This window comes from Diorhabda sublineata, chromosome 8 (genome assembly GCF_026230105.1).
Source record: "Diorhabda sublineata isolate icDioSubl1.1 chromosome 8, icDioSubl1.1, whole genome shotgun sequence".
In the NCBI taxonomy this organism is placed as follows: domain Eukaryota; kingdom Metazoa; phylum Arthropoda; class Insecta; order Coleoptera; family Chrysomelidae; genus Diorhabda; species Diorhabda sublineata.
Window position 1 is genome coordinate 20,776,904 of NC_079481.1, and position 27,183 is coordinate 20,804,086.

At 31.4% G+C, this 27,183-nt stretch overlaps 1 protein-coding gene across 2 annotated transcripts; it reads left to right on the forward strand.

Annotated features, from left to right (window-relative positions):
- The first annotated feature begins 226 nt into the window (after positions 1 to 226).
- On the forward strand, positions 227 to 27,151 carry LOC130448135 (zinc finger protein 492-like). Of its 2 annotated transcripts, none has more exons than XM_056785359.1 (9): positions 227 to 503; positions 6,249 to 6,689; positions 13,244 to 13,396; positions 14,073 to 14,301; positions 18,784 to 18,957; positions 20,359 to 20,509; positions 24,362 to 24,529; positions 25,528 to 25,644; positions 26,790 to 27,151. In XM_056785359.1, exons 2-9 carry the CDS (start codon positions 6,288 to 6,290, stop codon positions 27,052 to 27,054), a joined length of 1,659 nt encoding a protein of 552 aa, XP_056641337.1. In that variant the 5' UTR covers positions 227 to 503; positions 6,249 to 6,287; the 3' UTR covers positions 27,055 to 27,151. The 2 variants fall into 2 exon arrangements, with proteins under 2 accessions (XP_056641337.1, XP_056641336.1); XM_056785358.1 differs by having other exon boundaries at positions 251 to 503; positions 14,064 to 14,301.
- The last annotated feature ends 32 nt before the right edge of the window (positions 27,152 to 27,183 follow it).

Here is a 27,183-nt window from a genome sequence, read left to right on the forward strand (position 1 = left end):
AATAAACGTAGTGATCACATTTTTAGGAATTAACTAATCTGTTTTTATAATGATTGAATACATTTTTGAGGTACGATAATACATGACAGATATTTAAAAATAGAGCGCGGAAGATCTGTTGGTTCTAAAAATAGAAGTTATTGTAATTTAATAACAATTATATTGTATAATTCGAAAACTATTCGATGTCAAGTTCGACGTATTCGATGAACGTCTCCTATTTGTTGAGAACATGCGCGTTGGGCTGTCTAGGACATAACAGCGAGGGGAACAAAGATGGCTATGGATCTATCCGCCATTTTCTAAAGTGAGATAGAACAAATTGTTTCTGCCAATTTCTGATAAAATTATAGATTAATTTGAAAATCTCAATATTGAAAACGTTTCATTTTTAGATGTTTAATCGGTAAAAGTAGTTAAAGTGTGTCTTAGATCTTAAGTGAACATATAACAAGCCATCGTGAGTACGCGTCTCCCAAGGAAGATCCATTGTGCGAGAGAAGGTAAACGGTTTTCTTTGTTACTTATACTTATTTCATTTCATTTTATCAGCATCTTTGTTATAAAAAGAGATAAATTTTGAGTGAGAAACTAGACATTTGATATTTTTGTTTTGATTTTCTGCTTCTTACATTTGTAAAAATAATTTTAACAAATTGCCGCACCCTTCAATTTTAATAAGTTAATTTTGACCAATAATTTCTAATATACATAGGTATAAAATATACTGAACGTGTCGTTTTTTCTATAAAAACGAATAATTTTTCTTTTCTATGGTTAGGTATACGATTTATAAACACCTGGTTACATAGATTAGTTACATTGTAATCCAAGTAGTTTTGGTCTTTTCGCTATTGTATTTTGATTTATAAACACATAACATTTCTAAAATTTAATTGGAAAAATAATTTGAATTTTTTTTAATGGAATATATAATGAAAATTTCATAAACTTGTAAGTACTTCTAATTCTGCACATATATACTAATAGAAAGACCTTTTGCTGAGCTATTTTTTTTAAATAAATTATTAAATATATATAATAAATATTGAAATTTGTCAATTCAAAGCATAATATAAATTAGAAAATGTCTAGTCAATTAAGCATAAGCTACTATTTAATACATTATACTTAGTACAAAGCAACCATATCATAAATTGATTTGTGTGTATTGAAAATTAAATTTAATACCTATTGTGCCCATAAAGATAATTTGCAGTTACAATTTTGTGATATGAAATTGTGATTGGTTGATAGATATATTGATCAATGGTAAAAAAACTATAGTTATTTACACATGTACAGGGCTAAAATTTTGATTGTGTATTCAACCATGAACAACTTTAGAGAAAGATGGAATACATATTTGAGGAGAACAATTATAATACTATTTTTTTTAATCAATTATTTTATTTTATAAGCAGTGCTGATGGTAATATATGTTTTTATCAAAATTTATCTCTATTAATGACTATAGATTCCATAACAAAGGCAAACATTATATTGAAAATTCAAACTCAAAATCATTATTTTGTCATTTGACATTATTGGAAGTTTCATAAATACAAACAAAGTATTTGCCACTAACCTATAGTATTGAATTGAATTTCAAAATTGTGTAAAACTACATTTCACATACGTATACACAATGTGACACTGTTAACACACAATTTGAATGGGATTATGGACAATACAATTGATTTTGCTAATATAACATGATATTTATTTTTATATTTAACAAAGACCATGCCACAAAACTTTCAAGGATGGATAAATTAATACAGAATTTTATTCTGTTATTCACTCTATCACCACCAATGGTGTATGGACGGATCTAAAGCAGCAGACTGAACTGGAATAGGAGTTTATGAGCCCAGAACCAAACACTCTGAAAACCTAGGCAACACACTAAGTATTTTTCGAGCAGAAATTTATGCAACTGAAAAATGTGTCCAGTTCAATCCAGATAGGAACTACAGGAAATCATCCTGCCCGATATATATCATAAAATCCAAACTTATTTGGGATTGTTTAGACAAATTAAATGATCAAGAAAAGAAAAATAAAGTTACTTTATAATGGATTCCGGGACACGCCGAAGTGAAGGGAAACAGCATATATGTTCACTAAAGGGGAGGGAGATAAGCCCTTCATGGGACCTGAACCCTTCTGTTGTATCAGCTACAAAACAATATAAAAAACATTGGGAAAGAAGGTAAATAGGAGTAAAACCAATTATTGGGAAAACCTACAGGGCCTGAGGTAGGCAAAGACTCTACTTTGAAACTATAACCAGAGAAAAGCTGCTGATTGTGTCAACCCAAGTAAGAAGAACCTAGGAATACTGACAGTTCTTTCGAGGCACTGTTTCCGAAATGCACACTAGACTTAGCAGATAATGTAGATTCTGTTACACAGAGGACAAAACCTCTATCCACATTTTCTTGAAATGTGAAACACTATGGAATTCCAGAGTACTACACCTGGGAGCATATGAAATAAAAGAGGAATATCTCTGGCAGCTGCAGCCATCCCACATCTCATTGTCCTTTTTTCTAAGTTGAATCAAACAATATAACAATCTTGATGTTTAAATGTATATTTATATTTAACTAGTTTTACAGGGTATTGATAAGAATGTGAAAAATATGAACCAAACTCAGTTCTACAATTTTTTTCCAAAAATGTAATTTTAGACTTCATATTTTTCATTTTATAATTATATCTGTTATAACTGTTATCATTCATGTAATTTCTCTAAGTGAAAACTTTGAATATAATGTTAAATAAAGTGATTATTCAATAGCTTCAAATTTCGTCAATCCTTTTCTTAATAAAGGCATATTGTTTCCAGAATCTGTTGGTATTATTTTTTGCTTGATACTTATAAAGTTAATACTTTGTATTTCATCTCTTTCATATCTAAACATTGTTTTTTTTATTTTTGCTTGCTTAAAGGGCATTATAAATATATTTGTTCTAAATAAGTCTAAAATTTTTCAATTGAGATTTTATTAACTGGATTTTTTGATTCTATTTTGTTTCTAGTCGACATTTACCAAATATTCATTCCAATATTGCACATATCTCTTTATATACAGGGACTTGATGCAAAAAATTCGGAAGTGAGTAGACGACGTAAAAATAATGCTGTGATATAAAAAATACTTGAAGCAGGTATTAAAACACAATCAGACATTTCTTGGAAAACTTATGAATAAACAAATAAATATTTGTACTACATAATATCGAAGGGTAGGATTCTGCAGGAGCAACCTGAATGGTCAGCGATACTTAGAATTTCTTCAAAATGATTTCCCACCCATGTTATGTGATATTCCTCTAGACATCGCAGAGACATGTGGTTCATGCACGATGGAGCCTCTCCCCACTTTCTAAATGATGTAAAAAATCAACTTTTCATTCATTTATTTCATTCAACATTTTTCCTAATAGGGGGATTGGTCAGGGAGGTCCATTTGCAAGGCCACCACGTTCCCCTGAATTAAATACAATAGATTCATTTTTTTGGGGATATCTTGAAAACTTGGTACATGCAACACCGGTAAACACAAGGAACAAAATGAGCGATAGAATAATCTTCCATTGTGACGCTATAAGGCAGAATCTTGGAATGCTCTTTTAAGTTCAAAGAAATGTCCCCCATAGACTCCGGAAGTATGTAAAAGTGCAAGGTACCTACTTCGTATATTTATTATAGTTTTTTTATTTGTTGTATTTGTAGAAAAATTTATTTTTATATTAACCAAAAAAATTCTTCTACATTTCAATTAAAACTGTTTCATTGTGTTTTAATATCCCCCTGTAAGTATTTTCAGTAAAAAATTACAATCAAATGTCTCTTTATGGCGAACGGATTCCTTGGCATGTACGACGACATATCTCCTAAACCATAAACTTTATCGAGTTAAATAAAGACTACCTTTTTGCTAAGAAATCGATTGAAAATTTTATTTTTGCTATCTTTATATTCTACAGGTTGTCCCTGTAAAAGTTACGGATTAAAAATTCATAATGTTCGAATATATAATTTAGAAAATATATTTAAATATAAGTTCTGATTCTGCATCTTCAAAGCCCTATTAGTCAGAAACGAGGGGTCGTATGAGATTTTTTATGTCACGGCATTATTTTCGCGTCATCTACTCAATCCCGAATTTTTTTCACCAAGTCCCGGAACGCTCTCTATATAAAAACCATTTTGTAGTGGGATTGTGGCAAAATTAAACACCAAAATGTACTAACTCCAATATATTTCCGATCTTTTGATTACTTATGTATTCATCGTCTGGGACTATGAAGATGGTCAAGTAATATAAAAATATGTATAAAACTTTAATAATAATTAAATACATTAATTAGTCAAGAATTGTGGCGTTTTAAACCCCATAATATCTTTTTAAAAACATTTAACAGTTTAACACATCACAATTCTTGACTAAATAATGTAATTAATTTTTATTATTGTTATACTTTTATACATATTTTTATATTGTACTTGACCATAAGTATTCGAAAGCTCGGAAATATATTAGAGTTAGTACATTTTGGTGTTTAATTTTGTCACATTCCTCTATGCTAACGCTCAGGATCACGGGTTGAATCGCGTTGGATTTTTGAAAATTCTAGACGTTTCGCTTCAAACTACGAAGCCATTATCAAGAGAGGGGTGGGGGTAGGGTAGTTATTCGTTCATTGATAAGCATTTATCCGATTTCGAGGTTTCAATCTGCCTCCTCCACACAATGAATTACTTCTTTTTTTGGTTGAATCCAAGGCCTCAATCTGTCTATAACTTGTAATTTCGCCGAGAAAATGAAAAGTTGAAACAAAAAAAATATAAAATAATTAAAATAGAAATAAAAAGTAATATGCTTACCATCGAGAACACCGTGAACACTATCACAATCACTGCTCGTCTTGAGTTAACTGATGAACTACCCGCCTGGACCTTGTAACTATAGGAGACCTATTGGTGGGTTTCGTCTTTTTGGCGCGCAAGGGAGGTATATTATTGGCGGGAGAGGTAATAAATGTGTGGAGATCGACTTTGAGAGAATGTTATGTTTGGCAGAAGTAGCATTGGGAAGAACTAGATGAAGGTGTTTCCAGATTGACAGTAATCATCTCCCGTGTTCAGACAATTTACACGTTTCTCTATTTCGATAGCTTCTCGAATAATCCTGGACTTCGAAGAGCGAAGTGGAGCGATAGTTTTGGTTCTATTGAAATCGATTGTGTGTTTGGTTTCGGCACGATGTTGTACAAGGGTAGAGGAAATATCAAAATTAGTGACAGACAACAAGTGTTCCTTTTCATACACTATATGGTGTTCACAAATGATTTAATGAAATGAATGATATTAAATGAAAGTAAAACTTTTGTATTATGCCGTTGACAAAAGTTGGGTTGAAGGCGTGGACTCAAAATATGTAACAACAATACATTGCGGAAATAAAAAGACGAGTTATGAAAAAGTGAGCTGCAGCTGTACTTAATTGGACAAAAAGGATGTTGAAACTATAAAATCGCATAAATGGCATATAATTGCTTGAAATAACTTAGATAGTTTGAAACGACAGCTAAAACAAGTATAACCTAATTTAACCCAAATTAAACTAACACAACCCAAGATTTTAGATTCGAACTCAGAACTTCAGCTTACGCAATGCCAAGGACTTTTATCAATATGGCTATGTATGTGTTAGATGACATTGCATGATTAAAAGTTCATTATAATTTTAATTTTTAGACATTTTTTGGCTTTTGCGTGTTCAGAACACGTTTTACAAAGTACATTATAATGGTCAAAATATCACTGGCATACCTCCGCCTCCCAGTTGCTTCCTCTTATATCCCATATTTAGAGTCCTCACCCCAACACCATCTTACATACCAAATTCCACTACCATCCGTCACCAGCATGATACGGAAGTCTAGCCTAAATAAATGTAAACAAACAATTTTTATGATGTTGATTCAACAACATCGTAAAGTGTTACCAACTCTAGGCTAATTTAATAAATAAACGTATTTATGTCTAGTTTCTTAATTTTTTTTTCGTTGACTATAAAAATCCCTAAAAATGTTATATGTTTCTGCTGATAATAGAATATATAAAATATGTGTTCACCGTTACCGTTACTAACCTCACATTAAAGGTCGATTGTATATCGTTCTTCTTCAAATTGAACAATAAAATAATAAATTGATTATTTTTGTTTCAGTCAAGTTGACAGTTCCTACTGTCAGCTTTCAAATTATCGATGATGTTCGATCCCAATACCATAACAACCCAACAATCCCAAATACAGTATCAGCAACCGCAGCAGAATGACAAGGATAAAGAGCAAGGACAGAAGGACACGTTTGCACCCTTTTGTTACGCTAATGTCAACATGATCCATAAAATTGCTCCCAATACTACCCAAACCCATAATTCTACAGTTAACATGTCTCAATTAACAGATGACAAGTGTTATATAACTCAACCATTTAGTTATAATTATACGCTCGTTAATCAAAATTTATTAACTCAGAATATTACATTTAAATGTGATGTGTGCGGTTTGATGTTTGCTCATCTTTCGTTGCTTAATCATCACAAGAAAGTTCATCATGGACAAAGTGACCAAAATCAAGGGCAGCAGCAGCAGATTACAGTCCAGGTAAAAATTGTTTGAAATTTAACAATTAATATAAGATAATGTTATATACATTATATTTTCAACTGGTATTATCATTTTCTTAATAATAACACAACATGAACGTATATTAAATGTTATAATGATCGCTGCAAAATACTATTTTAAAATTTATTTGGGGGGGGGGGGATGTATTAACGTTTGTTTCTTTCTTCATTTCAAATGAATTAGATATCTTTAATTTTATCTGATAGAAATATATTTTTGAGTTTTTAGCAATAGTCCTAGAAAATGGGACGGTAGCAGAATTTCCTACATATGTTATTTGAATTGGGTAGAGAAGAAAAAAGTTAATAGAAAATGTTTCTCCAAAACTTTCAAGAAACTGTAAAAATCAAATCAGAGCTGTAGGTCTTTTAACATTCCTCAAAAATGTTTTTCCCTATTACTGATATCTACAAAGGGTGGCTGTAGCTTAAGGGATGATATTAGAATAAAATTAGAAGAATAACAAAAATGAGATAAATTGAAGAAAATTGGTGAAATTAGAAAAATAGATAAAATATTGAGAAAATTGGGAAACTTTGTAAATCGGGAAATTTACAAATATTAGAAAAATAATAAAAATTAGTTAAATTGGAGAATATTCAAAAACTTGTGATTTAGAGAAACTAGAAAAATTAGGAAAACAAAAAAAATAGAGAAATTGGAGAAGTTAGGAAAATTGTAAATATTTGAAAAATAAGATAAATTAATCATAAAAAATTAGTAGAATTAGAATAACTAGGAAAATTAGATGAGTTAAAGAAAATTATAATAATTAGTAAAATTATAAAAACAATAATTGGGAAAATTAAAAAGTTAGAAAAAAGATAGATTGGTTATGGAAAATTACAAAAATTACAAAATCAGAAAAATTGGGAACTTTGAAAAAAATAGAAAAATTGCAAAAATGCTAGAAATTGTGAAAATTGAGAAATTTGCAGAATGCAAGAAATAGGAAAATTCAAAAAATTAGAACAATCCGAAGTTTAAAAAAAAATAATAATTAAAAAAAGAAAAATTATGAAAATTAGAAATATTAAAGAAAAGATTATAATTATAAAATTCATAAAAAGAAGAAAATTGGAAAATGTAGAAGATTTATAACAAATAAATTAAATAAAATTGGGGAAATTTAGAGAACTCAAAAAATTTGAAAAATCTCCAAAAAATTTTGAACAATTATGAATTTGAATTTCAGAGATCTTGTTAATTGTTTATATAAAATTGATAATATTTGACGTAACAAGAGTTACAAGTGGTAATTCATTACTTGAAAAGTGAGAAAGCTCACATACAAAGCTGCTCAGCGACGGGTACGGAGATTTCACGAGTGTCTAATGGACTTCAGTTTGTGCATCGCACTATATTTTTTCTACGTCCACTCATATCTCTATAAAACTTGAGAAATTTTTCTGATAATGAAATAAACAATAAAATTTTGTTGCCAAAACTGGTTATATAAATGTCATTAGCTTTATTTCCATAACATGCTTAGAAAAGCGATTTATGAGAAATTGTATAATGTGTGCGGCATTTAGGGCCTTCATTCTTTTGCTCCCAAATTTATTTCACTAGTAGTAAAAGCAATTATATTTTTCAATTGTCGAAATATATTACCTGTATTTTATGGTTAAATGTCAGGAGAAATGTGAACAGTACGATTTTTAACGTTTTGCATAGGCTTAGTTATATTTTTTAAATTTCATTTTTAACCCTTTGAATCGATAAAAAAATTATTATTATCTGGAAGTAGTTAGTTTTTTTCTGTTTTTATGAAATCTCAATTTTTCTGAGAGTTATGATTTTTCAAAGCTATAATTATCATCCCTTAATCTGTAGCCACCATAATATTATGAATATCAGTAATAGAGAAAAATTTCTAAGCTCCACTTTTATGTAAAATAAAAAGATCTATAACTTTGATTTGAAGTTTTTCTGAACATATTACCGTTTTTTCCAAAATTCAGATAAATCACTTATAAATGTTTTTACGCTTCCCGAAGAGATAATTTCAAAAAAATCTTTATTATTATTATTATTATTATTATTATTATTATTATTATTATTATTATTATTTGACAATAGTAGGCGGTTAAAAAAAACGATGAAGCTATTGTTTTATAAATTTAAAAATGAAAGTTTTTCTAAACTACTCACACTTTTTAGTCTACTAAAAGTAGTGCATAAGTGTCTCTTCTTCTAATGGATTCCACATATATACTATACGATTTGTCAAAAAGTTCTTCCAGGGAAACTTGCAGTTTCTTTCCTTAGATAGTTTTCTTGAATGCTCTCTTAACTGCTGTTTTGTATTCACATGGAAAATGTCGCAAGTGTAGATATGCACAAGAATTTTATAGGTTTCTATTAAGTCTCCTCTGAAGCGACGTTCTCTGAGAGTGGGTAGGGCGAATATTCTTAGGCGTTCTTCATAGCATAAATCTTTCAGCAAGGGAGGTATTTTAGAAATCCTTCACTGAACTCGTTCTAAAAGCTCAATATCCTTCACAAAATATGGATTCCACACTGAATGCGCGAATTCAAGCTTTTTGGCCTTATATACGTTTTGTAAAGAAGTCTTATCATCTCAACTGAGTGATCCTTAAAAGCTTTTTGTACCATATAAGTGAATGAGTTGATTTTCTTGACTATTTGGTTAATATGTACATCCCATTTTAGGTTTTCGGTCACTATAACTCCAAGATCACATTGCTGATCAACTGTTATAATATCCACACCTTTTAGTGTATAAGCTCTTCTGGTATTGTTTAAACAGATGTGTAGGACATTACATTTTGTTTCATTGAGCTTCATTTTCCAGGTGTTTCTCCATTCCTCTACTGTGTGCAAGTCATCTTGGAGTAATTGCCGCTCAAAAGCAGACTTGGCAAAAATCTTTGTATCATCAGCAAAGAATGATATATTTGTTTTAATGTTCACATCAAGATCACTAATGTAGATCAGAGGTACTCCACTAAGAACCTCATGCTTGGTTGACAAAGTACCATTTGCTTTCACTTGGAACTGCCTAAGCTGGAGAAAGGATGAAATTAGGACCAAAAGATTCCCTCTTATTCCAAGATGCTCTAGTTTGTGTAACAATAATCTATGAGGGACTTTGTCGAATGCATTTTCAAAGTCCAGGTATATGACATCCGTAGCATCTCCACTGTCATAAGCAGTGGTCCACTGGTCTAGGCATGTCAGAAGATTTATTGCAGATCGACCAGGCATAAACCCATGTTGGAGTAACTGCTGCTCTTGATAAATATATTTTGGATATTTCAAAGTAATTCTAAATTCATGCGACGAAATTCAGAGGATGATTGCTCGTATGAAATTAAGATGGAACTTTCCTATAACAAAATTTCCTCAGCCCACCCCTTTCCGAGATATCATTCTTAAAAAGTGACGATTAAAATTTTTTTCTTTTCTAATTTCAGTAAAGCTAGAAAATTGAAATTCTGTAATTTTCGTATACTTGCAAAGGACTCACTACAGAATTTTTTTAATATTCCTATTACATTATAGGGGAGTGAAATTACCCTTACTATATTTCATATCAAAACTTTGTTTCAAGATGAATCTTTATGAAATAAAATTATAACTTGAAATCCTTGTTTTATTTAAAAATATTTTTATTCTTAATTTATTTTTCCTAAATCTAATAGCGGCAGAAAAAATGTATAATTTATATATTGAGTGGGAAACAGTAAATATGTGAAATGTAATATTTATTAAAAAAATATAAATTATGGTTTTTACTTTTTTCTCTGCAGCAATTGGTTTTTGGAAAAAAATTAACAATAGAAGATATTTTTGAATAAAACAAGAATTTTAAGTTATAATTTTATTTCACAAAATTTCATCTTAAAAAATGTTTTGATATGAAGAGTTGCTAATTCCAACACCCTATACACTCCTTTGGGAGTGTATGAAAATATCAGAATTACAATTTTTTAGGTTTACTGAAACAAAACAAATTTAAGTCATTACTAGGATGATATCTCGGGAAGGGGTGGGCCGAGGAAATTTTATTTATAGGAAAGACTCATCTTAATTTCATATGAACAATTAACTCCTGAATTTTGTCCGAAATAATTCAGAAACACCTTGTATATTGCAAATTCGGGAGTATACCCAAAATTCGTATTTCAGGAACCAGTTCCATTGACAATAGTAAATCTTTCAGATTTATGTTTTATTCTCTGTACAGATGATGGTTTCATATTGTTTTGCAATTCTTCAAAGTAAACACACCAAAACATTAGAAAATAATGATATATTTTATGTTTCTACAATCCATAATAAGTTCCATTTTTTCAAATTTTCTCCATTAATATACTATCAATTCCATTTTTTGCTTATTCTCTAATTGGTGTAGGAGTCGAGGAAATTTTTTAATTATCACTCATCAAAATAATAAAATTCAATTTAATTCAATTAATTGTAGATATAGGTACTTTTGAAAATGAAAAATATTGTACAATTGTAATATCAAGTGTCACTTTACTGAAAAATAACTTGATTCAATGGGGATAAAGATATGTATTGTAATGAAGAGATTTTTTTCTACGACTATAGCACAAAACTACTGTATCCTTGATGTTTTTGATAGATCAATGAGGTACATTGTATCTTCAATTTCATTTCCTTATCTTATTAAACAATGTTCATGTTATTTGTTTCATCATATCGCTATTTATCTATTGAAGCCGAAAAAAAAGTATAGTGTATAACTCGTATGAAATGTTAATGTCTCACATCCCAAACTTCATACTCGTGGGAAATGACTATCATTTCTTGCTTGTTAAACAATATACAATATTATTTTATAATGTTGATTATAAAACAATACTAAAAACAAATAGATGATAATGATTTGATTCGCCTCTATTTTCCAAAAGCGATTAAAAGAAATTTTGAGAATGGAAATGAATAACACGAAATGATTTTTGTTAGAGGTAAGCAAGCTATTGAAGAGAAAGAGTTAAATTTGAAAAAATTTCCAAAATTCGCTAGACTTCAAAGAGCTATCAAAAATGTTCCTTTCAATATTATACTATCATCTTATTATACTGGGTGTTTCCTAAGTAATCTAAAATATTGTAGTCACTTCATAAGATGAAAAGTCTTGTCGTATGGTTTATAATAAATGAGTGAAATTTATTTTTCCATTGACATTACTAGAACTACTAAAGCAAATAATATTATTGGACGACCCAGAAATGTGAGAACTTCACAATTGAAAAAACGAGATTCTTCAAATTATTGACCAACATCCAGAATTGAGTACCAGAAAAATTGCTAATGAAGTAAATGTTAGTAACAGAACTGTTTGGAATATTCTAAAAGATAATTTACTGTCAGCTCTGTATAAAATATTGCCAATAGATTTTAAAAAAATGGGAAATAATCCCAATTTTGCTGCCAATATTCTGTTTACGGATTAAGCCAACTTAGGAGATCTTCAAAATTGTATCAAACAAGGCTGTAAGCTTATTCTTAATAATCCTGGTATCTTCGAACATATTTGGCAATTCATTAGACGTCGAAAGGATGCTTGCATTTTGGCAAGCACATTTTGAACATATGTTCTGAAATTTACTATTTTTCCTTTATGTTTAACACATGTTGTTGTTTCTAATAAAATAAAACAATTTGTCATCATATTTCTCATTAACTAGAAGACTCAACTCAAATATGTTTATAAGAACTTTTCGTAATAAAATGGGAAACACTCTGTATATGCCTCATTGTACAAAAATATCGATAATTAAAAATAATTCTACTGAATTGGCCGTTATAATGATTCATCTAGTAGGCTAAAGTGTTCTTTGTTTTGAAATATTTTGACAGTTATATCAAGGGCGTATTTTCTGACCCACTTCAATGAAAAATTGGCGAAAATATTATTTTTATTTTATATTTATATATTTATTTTTACCACTCAAGTGTTCTGCAAGTCTTGAAAATAGCCAGTAATCACCTGGGGTCAAATATGGAGAATATTGTGGATACCAAACTAATTTGAAGTCCCTGTAAGCTATAGCGGCTGTTACAATGGACTAATTAAGTGCATTATCTTTAAGCAAGAAATCAACTTTGAGCAATTTCCTTGTGCATATTACTTTTATTACTTCACTAAATTAGTATAATAAGCGCCTCTAAAGGAACTCCCTCTTGTAGGTAATCTACTAAAATTATACCTTCGGAATCCTAAAACACAGTTATCATGCACAGCTCTTCATTATTAGAAAGTGAGATTCATTAGATGCTAATTAGCGATTTTAGAAGGGAAACATTCTTTGAATGGATTATGGAGACTTTGAGGGCGAAATCAATTTTATACTGAAATTTTTACAGTGCTTATTTTGATGTTCTTTCTTGAGACAATTTCGACACTCAACTTGCACATAATTCATTCCATTTGAGTATATACTTTGATTGAGGGCAAATACTTTTTCCTAAAAAAGTGTATACACCCAGGGACTTGTAATATTTCAGTTATTATAATAAAATTTATGTTTCAGGTTCAGCAACCACCACAGCAGCCAACTCAGATTCAAATAGTATCAGCAGATCGTATAAGGTTTTCCTGCGAAGAATGTGGTCTAACTTTCAACACACAACATGACCTAAAAACACATAAAATTCAATCGCATCAATCACAAAATCAGCAGCAGGTAAGAAGAGTGTTTAATAAACCGATGCTGACATTATTGATAGAATTTCTTCATCTTCAAAAAGTTTCTAAGTGATATGAGTGCAACTTGCTTAAGTTCACTTTAATTGGTATAGAATCTTATGTACACACAGGGGAGAAATGTTACTTCTAATACAAAATCCTAAAATAATATGATATATTTTTCTAACTTTACAAGGTGAATCAACTTTATTTATATGACCTCTGCCAGGCAACTAGTGACAACATCATGAACATCAATTATGTAAAACTATGTAAAATTATTACCATGCATACAGAATGTCCTCTAGCCGTTCTTTTTATGTAAAAAGCAAGCACTACTCGAGTAGTTCGAGTGTGAAGAGGCATATGAATATTGACCTTGAACTTTTATAGGCTGTAGTGTTTGGTTAAGATGTGCCTTTCTTTTACGCTCTCATCTGTCCAAGTTTCTGGTCAATTCTGGGTCGCCTATAAATAGAATTGCTCTCTTCTATATTGAGTCGAGCATCCACAGTGCAAGCTTACGGGCCGAGCTCCAAATTTACATTCACAATAAGTAAAAATGTTTGAAATCAAAATAAAATATCTTATAGCACCAGTCTCGTAATTTAACAGTTACACCTGGTATTCCTATTTACTTTTTTCACTTTTAATAAATGTCCAAGCATTTTCAGGTCCAAACTCAGCCTCAACAGAATACTCTAAAAATTAAAAATTGCGAATCGTGTGGGGCGCCTCTTCCTCAAGATAACAATAAAAAGAGGGCTGTTATGAAGGTTAAATGTGAAAATTGTCTTAGCGCCGAGGCAATACAGCCACAAATATTCGTCGTAGCTGCAGCGCCTGATGCGACTGTAAAGTATGAAGAAACTACAGGGACACAAACACAGACACAAGCTCTTGGTTAGTACTTAATACAGATATTTATTATATAAAGGTGAGATCAAAACATCAAAAATTGATATATAATGTCGTTCTGACTTATTATTTATTTCTATCGTTTGATTTTTTGGGACAAAAAATGTACAAGGGTCAAGCTGGAACAACGTCCCACAACTTAGGACTTGTAGGTAGAATGTTTGGTATTAAAACGGGATTAAAACCTGGATCAGTTAATTACGATTCAGAGTTGTGAATTAACAAAATTTATGAAATTTTGTGTTAACGTGACTTTCGCGCCATTTCATATTGTTACGAGCTCGTTTACTGATACACTCAGTGATGCCGGTCTTATTCTAATATGTTATCGGAGTTAAAGTTTGGCGGAGGCGCCCGTTATTAGTTTGTTTTTTTAGTGACATTTACATGTTTTTGTGATTGGTTTTATATAGACAATTTCTAAGAAGGCCTTTTTCATGTTTACGTCAAAGACTTCTAAAAGTCGAAGGATCTAGAAGGCACTTTTAAATATATAAAGCGATAGTCACGAGTTAGTCAAGGATTTGTCCTCATAGTGAATACGGTGACAAGTGAAATGAAAAGGGTATTTAAATAAATTAGATGTTGAGTATATACATAAATATTAGTAAATAGTTACACGTGTAAGTTAGTGAAGAGTAAAGGTCAATTTATAAGCGTTGTCGTTCAAGTTCTTCCTTTGCCATTGCATTTCCATATATTTAGTTTTTTTGCAATTCCCTCTGAGCCAAATCTTTTGGATTCCTTTTCCAATCTACTATAGACTTTTTCGAATTCCTCCCGGGATCTGGCTAATAATACAATGTCGTCTGCATATGCTAAAATTTGATGCTTTTGGTGATAGATCAAAATTTGTGTCTACATATATTTGCACTATCTTCATAATTACCTCCAATATATTATATTTGATGAAATTGTGTGGTCAGTCTTTCCCTTTTTGCGATCAACAATGTTTAATTGGTATGCAGAACTCAAAAGGGGTAATATTAGAGAACAAACAGCTCTTTCCACCACCACTTGCCACTGTGGTTACCTCAGAAAACAATGAAACTCTGAGTAAACTGGTGAGGGAAGAGTCGAATGGCTTATGAGAAAATCGAGAAGACTTCGTCATAACACTTATTAGAGATTATCTACATCTCACCAAGTGATACTCATTTGTTAACTTATGCACAAAAATCAGCTTTATGATTTGACGCTCAGGCAGGAAGCTTATTAGGCAGTATGAGCTAATTTGGGCCACATTTGTATGCGACTTTCTCATCAATATTTGGAATGTTTTTAAAGGATAAAATGAATTTTTTGTATCGTTTTATAATTGTAGACGAAGCTTGGCTCTACCATCATGATCTTAAATCAATAAAATTCAAAACAGTTATAACAAACAATATCGCTTCTTTACAAGAGCAACGTGACATCTCATACGTTTTTTTTATCTGATATTCAAAACCGCGATGTCGAATTTCATTTTCTACAAAAACGCGGCATTTTAAAAATGAATGTTCGGGGAGCTATGAATGAAAGAGACGACACCACCGAGGCAAATGGCGTTATCACGTTGTTTTTTTCAGTGTGGCGCACGATTTCGACAACGCGACGCGTTATTTTGCCCTGCAGGCGCAACAAGTGCTCCGGCTTTCCACAAAAAACGTGGCATCACTAATATACCATGTTTTTAGTGCAAAGGTATATTTCTTGTTGCTATTTACTTTAACATTAATAATGTGATACAGTGCAACCTTGATATAACAAATCGAAAGTAAATATTCGTTATATCAAGTAATTCGTTGAACTGAGGTTTGTTACGTTGAGGTTAGGTTGGTCTCAAATTCGTTATAAAGAGGTAAAAATAGTTTTATTCACCTCAACATTACGTACTTATCTTGTTATAAAAAACAACTACTAATAAATGATAACACAATTTTATCAAATTACTGTATGTATTTTCTATTTAAAAATAATTAGGTAAGTAATTTTACATAAAGGTTTTGGGTTTACAAAATTCGTTAATTAGAGGTATTTATACTTTTTCTTGATAGTTGAAAATTAGTTATAAAGAGGTTGTTCGCAAAAAATGTTCGTAATGTAAAGGTATATTTTACATTGAGTCTTATGGACAATTCAAGAGGATTACAAAGAATTTGTTAAATCGAGGAAGTCGTTATATTGAGATACGTTATATTAAGGTTGCACTGTATTAGTTATTTAACTCGTGAGTATCGAGAATGAAACAATGATTATTGTTACATTATTGATGAAAAAGTTCAAGTTTTCTTTGTGATACATTTGAATGTAACCATGTTGTTGCTGAATCGTTTTCAAATACTACAGGTTATCATTATTATTGAAAACCTTCAAGTTTGCGTTTATATTATGCTAAAATAAAGTAACTTTTACATACTTATTTTTCAGATGGCATCACGATCTAGGAGTTAGTTCAATTAGCTACAGGTGTTAAAAATAATTTAAGTATATATAGATAGATATAGTTACCCCAAAACAAAGTTACGTCAAAGTCGATTCGTATGAAAATTTGACAACTATTCGAAACAAGAGCAACGCTTTCTTTTTGAATATTTCTGGTGAAAAAACAATAGTTTGTAAATACTTTGGGGGCTAATATTCGATCCATAGAGACTGCTTTGAAAAAGAAAAATCCCAACACTAATATTTCTTCCATGTAAGATAACCGAGGTATTCAAACCATTATGCAGTAGACGAAAGCATTAAAAATGGCATCAAATTGTTTATTGAGTCAATACTGAAGATTGAGTCATAGAACATCTAGGCTAACTGAAAACGAAATTGATGGTAGCAAAGCTGTCACCATCTTCATAGATATTAAGTGGAAAAATCCCAATCCCAAAATGCCCCCTATGGAACCTACATTTTATCTTATTTTCACACAAACTTTTAACATTTCGTTTTTCACTCCTGAAAAGGATTTATATGATATATGCGAAGCCTTTAAAAAACATCACAGATGAAGAGAAAGAATCTAAGAAACAAGGTTATGAATTATATCTTAAGGAATAGAATTTGTCTGTATTGAAAATAAAAAAAAATAAGAACAAAAATATTTTAGTAGCGGTCTATGATCTTCAAGCAGTATTCCCCAAAGATGACTCAGTTTTTTACTACAAGTCCAAACAAAATGTACTTAATTTAAGAATTTATAACTTACAAAATAGTTCAGCTGAGTGTTATGTATGGGACGAGTCTAATGCCAATAGAGGTGTCAATAAAATAGTTATGTGTTTACAAATGCCTGGAGAAAATTTCCAAAATGACTATAGACTTCAATGTTGTCTTTCAATCAGATAATTGTGCCGGACACCAAAATAATATGTTTATGATCTCAATGTACACTTACACACTCAAAACTCTGCCAAATCTCAGATCAATTACACACAACTACTTCGTTGAAGGACATACGCAAAACGAGGGCGATTCAACTCAGTCTCAAAGAGAAAGAGAAGTTAAAAGGCAACTGAGATCAGGACCAATGTATACACCTGACGCATTTATCGGGACTATAAAGGCGGCACAAAAAAAGCCAGTCATTTCATGTTAATGGAGATGATAAAAGTTCAAACCTCTGATACTGATGCCATATTTTTCAAAGAGTGTTGTTCCTATTTTGAATTTCTAAGTACTATGAAACTGGATGCCATAATTATCTTAGAAGACGTTAATTACTATCAGATAACTTCAAGTACAGTTAACTTTTTTATTTGTATGAACGTTATTTTTCAGTTACCTTATAATTTTAATTAAAACAAGTACTAAGTACTACGTGATTGATTGATTTCTTGTTGATTGTTGTGCCTTAAACTAATTTCATGGTTTAAGTAATCCGTTATTTTCATAAATATGTATTTTCTAAATAAAAGATCTTTATTTTGATAGTGTGTTTTATTTAATATGTTACAAGCGTTTTGTGACATATTTTCATTAAAAACGTGACATGTGTGTCTGTGTTTTGTGTAAATCAATTTTTTTACCCACATTAATTACCGCAACAATTTAATTTATCAACGCTTAAATGATTAAAATTGCTCTCCTGTAAAGTTGTAGCTTAAAAATATCACATTGTTCTTGTAAAAAGGCGATTTATCAAAGAAGTTAGACAAAATTGTTATTGAAATATTATTACGGTAATACTAGTTTTCTTTCTGATGCTATAAGGATGAGAAATTGTTTAAAGAACTTTTATTGTGTGCTATGATTTTAAATGAAAATATTGTTTCTGATTCCAAGCGACTAAAAAAGGATAAAATTGAATTCACTATAAAATTTCTAATTTTGTTATATGGTATGAGAATTAAGAATTTTCATAGCACCAGTTTTCCGAAATGCGCCAATTTTGATCAAGAAGACAATTTTCTAACAAATAGATAAAATTTCAAATAGTGTAGTACTTTTTAAACTGTTTATAATAAATAAAATAATTTGTTTATTTTTCAGGTACGCAAAATACAATACCAATAGGAATAAAAAATAACCACCCGGTTAAAAGAAGGGGAGTAGCGAGCGTTACCAAATGTACTAAATGTAACGGTAGTGGGATCATCTTCATTGGGGGCTCAAAAAATCAACAAAACAATGTAGACAAGCCTTTCCATTGTAATATTTGTAATGGTAATTAGCTTTTTGCACATAAAATTCAACGTTTTTGTATATAAAGTAAAATCATTACACTCATCAGTGGTGATTGAAGGTTGCCTTTCTCCAAATAATCACCCCCAGGGTATGCTATTGTATGTTAGGAACATCTAACTTATTTCTCTTACAAATTAACAATTTTATAACTATACTCGTGTCGTAATAAGGTCTTTTTTTCTTGATTCGCCATCTAACGGCAGCGGTCATATTTTAATGTAATAGAAACTATAGAAAAGCCCGGAGGTTGAGAAGTTTGGTCACATTCAAAGAGTAGGATAGGAGGATAAGCGAATGTTAAGAGAATCATGAATGCCAAAATATACAGCAGTAGAAAAAAAGGCAGACCCCATATTAGATGGACTGATTAAGTTAACGAAGACAATGAATGTGAGAGGATGGTGAACGTTGGTGAAGAACAGATCAATTTGGAGGCGAATTGTCGAGGCTCACACCGAGCTGTGGTGCCGACTGGTAAAGTAAGAAACTGTAAAAGATGGTGGGTGACCCTATCTATTATTGAGTAACAGATTGTTGAACTATTGCTCCAGATGTTTCTAAAAAGAAGTTAACTGTAACTAGAAAGAAGTTTTTAGACGGAAATTATCTATTAATAGACCCTTAAGAAGTTCTACAATGTTGTAGAATGATTGCAAGAGCATATATAAAGCAGAAGCTCATAGCAGAGGAGTTACTTGAATATTGAAGATATCTGGCGAAAGATGCAACTAATCCGGGCGGTAAAGAAGTGATATTTGAAGTTAAGTGTTAGATAGACCCATCTGCTTGACAATCTAGAAAGGGTAAACACATCTGGAGTCAATAATAAGAACATTGGTGAATGCGTAGACGAATTTAAAAGAAGAATAGCCTCAGCCAAGAAATTTACTATAATATGGAAAAACTCATACATAAACAAAACACTAAAATGAATCGGGTCTGATGGTTGGTCGTCTCAATCTTCCACACGGTTCAGAATCGTGGAAACTTAGAGCTAAGGCGCCCAAAATATATCAATTCATTTGAAATGTGGTGTTACTTGAGATTGTTTAGAATCCCCTGATCTACAAAGAGAACTAATCTGTCAATACAGAAAGAGTTAGGTGTCACTACCAAACTATCATCTTTATTCTTGAAGAAAGTGCAATATTTTGGACATGGAAAAAGCAGTAGAGGCCGATCACCTACTAGATGGTTTTCACGTTTCGTTACACTAGGCTGAAAATCTAAAAATACAGAAGGAGACTATAAAAAAATGAAAAGACATTCTAAAGAATTCATGATCCCTATGAACAAGTTTTAATTGTGAATATATTAACTTGTATAATTTTATCATCGAACTCTTACAATATAGAGATGATGATTTTGTAATATTTTTAGGTTCATTTAGCAGATATTCTTCTCTATGGTCTCACAAACGTTTACACACGGGCGAAAAGAATTTCAAATGTAATATTTGTGGTTTAGCTTTTGCGAAAGCAGCATATCTTAAAAATCATTCAAGGATACATACAGGAGAAAAACCTTACAGGTATGTTAAGTATTTGAAACATTGACAAAATAATTTAAAAAAGTGATAACGATTGAGTCTATATAGGGGAGAGTGTTGCTCCTCAGATCAGTCGGTTTTACACATACTTGCCCTGATATTTATGTTCGATTTGGCAATTATTCAACTCACCTTTGCTTGGTAGATACAGTTTACCTTGCTGTGACTATATTATATAGAATAGGTCTATAAATTCCGCCCATCCGCATATAGGAGATAAATTGGTGCGGCAATATTTCAATTAGCTAATAATGCATATGAGAGAAATGTGACTTTTCAATTGAATAATTTATTTTTTAATATAATCTCCTTTGAACTCTACACACTTGGTCAAACAAGATGCCAATTTTTTAAAACTATCCAATAAATAATTTTGCTCTAAATACGTGGTTGTCTGAGCCATTACCTCTTCATATGTCTTAAATCGCTTTTTTTCTTGAATTCGGCATTAAAACGTGTCAGTAAATCGGTACAATATTGGCCAGTTATCGTTGTCCCTTTTGGTTAATAATAATTTATTGGCCGTAAAAAAGGTTTTTGTTATCTTGGGATCACATTACTCACATGAAGTCACTTATATTACGTTTAACGATATCCAAACATTTGAGTTTTTTTATCAACACTCACATTTTAGATGGATTGTTCATAAATAACTATTCATGAAAGTTATTGTATACCTTTCATTTACTTCTTCAATTGTTTTTCTACATAGAAAACATTGTTTTTTTAACACCCGAAATTATTTTTTTCTCCATATTTATGCAACAACGAAAATTTTACATAAATATATATGACAGTTATATGACAGTAGTCATATAAAGAAAACTATTTGTTGTTGTTAACATCAGAACCAAGGCGGAAAATAACAATATAATCATCGCACCAAAAGTGTTGTCAACCACTGAAAAGTCACTCTTGGGTAAAACCGTCATCGTATACTCCATATATTATGGACATGTGGTTTTTTTTACAAGTTTTTATTAACAATCAGAATACTTTTTACATTCTATTACATCCAGTGATGCAACCTCTTGTACCTCATATTAGGTCTATTGGCCAACTTTTTTTTAGTCTTTTCGAGGCGTTAACAACTCCTTTAGTAGTGGATTTGGGTGGGTTTCTATAGTTTGGTGGTATTTGATGATTCTCTCTTGGATAACTTCTTGTACAGTGGGCACTCCAGATCCACGTGAATAGTGTGATTTGTTACATACCATGGAGCATCTACTAGCTGATGGAGTATTTTAGATTGGGATCTCTGAATAATATTTGTTTTAGATTTAGGAGCGCAGCCCCACCACAGCTCTATTCCATATGTCCACATAGGCTTGATGACAAATTTGTAGATAAGGATGTTTTCAAGTGAGACTTTGGATTTTCTTCCTATCAGCCAATGTAGTTCTCTTGCTTTTATATCAAGTTGTTTTCTTTTTTTTTGTGATGTGCTGTTTCCAGTTAAATTTTTTGTCCAGGTGGATTTCTAAGAATTTGACACTATCTGCTTGGGGTATTTCCGTATTGTTTAACTTGACTGGCGGACATGTACCCTTACATAGCGTGAATGTTACATTTATTGATTTGGTCTCATTAACTTTAATCCTCCATTTTTTTAGCCACTCCTGTAATTGGTCAAGATCAGCCTAGACATTTTTTGCTGCTGTTTGATTTTTTGCTTGATCAATAGAGAGGATGACTGTGTCGTCAGCAAAAGTTCCTGTTGTTGTTTACTGTGTCTCTGGTATATCTGATGTATACAGTATGTAAAATAGTGGGCCTAGTACGCTACCCTGTGGCACCCCTGCTGCTATAGTAAAATGTTCGGACTTTTCCTCATTAACTTTTGTATGGAAGGTTCTGTTAGTTACGTAAGATTTCAGAAGTGGTTAGTAGTTTGGGGGAAGGGTTCTTTTAATTTTGTATAGCAGCTCTTGATGCCACATTCTGTAAAAAGCCAATATCAAGGAAAACAGCAGAGCAGTATTCTTTGTTTTCCAGGGCTTTATTTATTTTCAGCGTGAGTCGGTGGACTTGTAGCACTGTCGATTGTTTTTGTCGGAATCCAAATTGATGGCAGGGGATCCAATTCTGTTGAGGTAAGTCTTCAGTTTTCTGTATAGGAGTAATTTTTCAAGAAGTTTGGACATTGTAGGTAGAAGGCTTATTGGACGGTATGATGACACGTTGGTTGGATCTTTGCCAGGTTTACTAATTAATATGTGGTTGAATAACATTAATCCGATCGTGCGATTTCATCTAAATGTACATATTAATATTTTATTTATTTATTATTATTTTTTGTTTGTCTTTTTTATAAGAAAACCTTAAAGATTTTCTTAACATTGTAATCTGATCAACATCACGATCAATACACACTCACTGTTTACGATAACGCACGCAGACAGTATAATTGTGTGTTTATGTAGTGGTGGTTTGAGCAGTGTGTTCAGTATGAATATCACCAATGGTTACAGATCAATAAATAAATTTATTCTATCCTAAGTTACTATAAATGTCTTGCTCAGTAAAAGCTCCTTGAATTGTTTTACATTCTTAACACTAACACTAATATGTAAGATCTCGCATATGATCTGCTTTTACATGAAGCACTTAAGTAATTAACTTGAAAGGTTATGTCATCTTCAGTCTCCTCTCTATGAGTCCTCTTCTCTCCTTTCTAGGAGCTGGATTGCCTGGATATTTACATTTTTTGGGAGCCGCTGTTCGTGACTCTTGGCAAAATTCATTGGTTATGTGCCTGACACTGTCTGTGTCCAGGTGCCAAATGACAATGTAAAACTAAACTGTTGCAATTGCATACTCTCATTTCAGTACAATCATGTAACTGTACACAATTTCAAAAGTTTTGGATTCGCCTCGGTCTTACTAAATAATTTCTTGAAAATCAAAAAATACCCAAGAAGCATTTTATTTACTAAACATTTTGTATGGCGCTATTAGTAAGAAATAAGTATTGATATAAGAAGACGATTTGAAAAGCTCGATTCAAGATCCAAAGTTTCTGAAACATTAACTCCATCAGATTGAAGATCACTACAAGTTGCCAAAGATCATTTGGATTGAGATCACCATGTATATAATGTTCTATCTTCTTATTTTGCAACTTGATGATGTTCAACTTGTACTGGTATGACGAATAGAGAACAAAATATGTTTGCAATGCCGCATGCTTCCAAGGTATGCATTTGGTATAAGATTGTATTAATATAGAGAACCATACTAACATGTTGATTATTGACAGATATTGTCTTAATGCACACAGGCACATAGTGGACGTACTAAAACCAAAATGTAGTTCCTTTCTCTCCGTTATAGAAGATCGACAGTAATAGTATGGCCAACAAACAGCCCTAACCTCAATCCAGTAGAGCCTGTTTAGGATGTAAATGAAATCGCTCTTAAATCAATTCATAATTTAGATTAGATTTATTTCACTCGTTTTGGTATATGAAAAGATCTTGTGACTAAAATGAAAACATAAATGAGATGCACATACCAGATGTTGTAATTGATTCCTGATATGTTGTAATTATTTTGCTTTTTTTTCAAACTCCTTCCCTTCAATAGTGGTTGAAATTTCATCTTTTTTAAGATTAGAGAAAAAATCAAAATTAAGCGTCAATTATATGATATTGTGTATTTAAATTTTATGATAACTATATATATTTGAAATTAAAAGCAAAGTTCTATTCATAAACACCTTTAACTCTTAATACTTATACTTTATACAATTTCACTAATACTGTTGTTAATTATTTACATATTTTATGTTCTCACTGAAATAAATATATTACTAAATAACTTTGTTATTTTTAGATGTAATGTATGCGGGATGCAATTTTCTCAATCTCCTCATCTTAAAAATCACGAGAGGATACACTCGGGAGAGAGACCGTATATCTGCGAAGTATGTGACAAATCCTTTGCTAGACATTCTACACTTTGGAACCATAGGCGGATACACACTGGAGAAAAACCTTATAGGTAATTTTCTCAATTTAAAACCAATGTAACAAATCATTAATGATATACACACAATAGTATAACATTTTCTCTTTACTTTTCTAAATATTAAGAAAGGGGTTGGAATAGCCGTTATTTATATGTTACTTTTTTTAATGAAACAACAGTTCAGCAACATGCTATTTTTGATTTTTTTAAAACATCTTACAAGCAGGTACTTTTCAGATATTGCAAAAATGTCGATTCAACTCCAGCAACACCTTTTATGTCAGCGTAGATAGTAAGATTATTTCGAGCCGTCTAAACCACCTGCAAGCCCAATACGTGATTCATACTACCGCATCTGGCAACGCTACACCCAAAAACACCATTTCCGTATGCTAGACTACCACTACTAGCAACGGCCTATGGAGAACTCTCAGAAATTTACCTTGCATTCCGCGATAATTCCCCTATCGCCATAAGGTGAAAACCATTTCTAAACTCCACCTCTCCATTCATCAGTGTTACAGGCTTTCTGTGGGTTTCCTGTAACCTAATGAAGTCAAATGATCGACCACAGGAAATAATACAGCCACAGTTTTATTCTCCTGTTGAACTCTATAAATTTGATTGGTCGAGCCATCTTGCTTAATTTTATTTTATTCTCCTCATATTTTGAATTTATTTCCACCCGCGATAATAAGCTGACGTACACACAGTGAGCGAGGGACACACGAAAAGAAAATATCACAAAAGTAACTCAGAGCAATTTCTAAAATAAAACATATCTCAGATGAATGTGTTCCTATTTCTCCAATAAAATAATGAGTGCATTAAAGTATTGATTTTATTTTTGGAAAAATAAAAAATTCGACAAGAAGTTGGAATTGACAAAGCATCGCTGTTAAACAAATAAAAATATTTACCACTTCTTCAGTATAATTAACAAAAAAATCGGAGTTGATATAACTTATTAATTTTAAAATTATCTGACCTTTTTTATCGAAACCTTTTCCAAGTTTTTAATTTATTTTTAGATGTGATATTTGTGGTTCTTGCTTCAACCAAGCGACACACTTGAAGAACCATGCCAAAGTCCATTCGGGAGAAAAACCTTTCAAATGCGATATTTGCTCTGTTGGATTTTCAGATAGGTAAGGAATTATAAATTTTTCAAATTTCATAAAGAATTAAAAATCATTTAAGAACGCCTAAATATTCTTTTGATTGGGTATATTTGTTTTACAAAATTCATATCATAGTCTTCAAATCTATTTATCATTCTACAAGGAAGTCCAGACTTTGGTAAAATTTCTAGAGCTTATACAACCTACATAAATATGGGCAGTTCTTTATATTCACCGAAAGTTGATAATAAAAGGGATTGAATTTGTTTTTTTTATCTGCTATCCACTTTTGATTACTGAGTTGATATTTTTGGGGAAACTATTTAGATTTTCCTATCATAACTTCAATTGCATTAAAATACAAATATATCTATCACGGTAATATCTATCTAATTAAACAATAATGTTTTTCTTATTTATTTAAATAGTTTTTTGAACAGTGGGGTGAATTCATACACACGTGTGGTGTATCTTATTTATTTATACTCTAAACTATGCCCTAAGACATAACGATTATCTCATTCTTAAAATACCTATTTATTTTAATTTTTACTATTCCGTCGTGTTCACAACGACATCGGATTATTTACTGACTGCAACGGGTGCTAGAGACATGATTATTTACACTATAATCAGATCCAGAATGTTCAAAATCTCTTAATTTTCCATTAACAAATAAGAAGGTCTTCTTAGAAATTTACTCTGTAAAAACGCAGACATCGTACTGTAAACAGTATATAAAAACAATATAAAGAAATTGCTGCCATATATATAAAAAAACATAATATAATTAGAAATCGCACCCGGAACATTCGCCAAACTAGATTTTATCAACATAATATAACAGGACCGGCTTCATAACAGGGGTAACTACATTCTGATCAGGCAAAAAAGATTGTAGATTTTTTTTTAAACAGTCTTGTGTTTATGTGTAGTACAGTACAGTTATCTTTTCGAAAGTTTTGTTGAAAAGAGATAGATAATGTGTTCCTCTATAGTAGGATATGCCCGTTTAAATGAACTGCATGCAGTGCAGCGATTGACACTGCGTTTCATTATAGTGCCGCCAACTTAACAAATTTTTCGCAAATATCTCGCCAGCAGGGCCCCTCTTTGCCTGTCGCCCTGGGCGGTCTCTTTACCTTAATACTGCTACTTTATGTTATTTTCAGATTCGCTCTAAAACGACACCGAAATATCCACGAAAAATATGGCAGAACGAAACCTCAAATTTCGTCATCGAACAGTAACGACGCTCAAAATAATACTTCCTCCGATTCGTTAACTTCCGCGGCGAACTTAGCGAATGTAGTACAAGAAGCCGACCATGAAGAAATCGTTGAAACCAAATATGAACAAAAGTTCGAAAATGTCGAAGGTAGCGACATGGAAGAAGATATGACAGATATATCGGAATTGCAAGTTCAATTGCAATAAAAAGCATTAGACTTACGTGTAATCAAATATCAGATTTTATTTTTTTTATAGAGAAAAGTGACTTGTGTTTAAAATAAAACGTTTTTGAATTGCTAAATCGTTCATCACATCGTAGTAAAATTAATTATA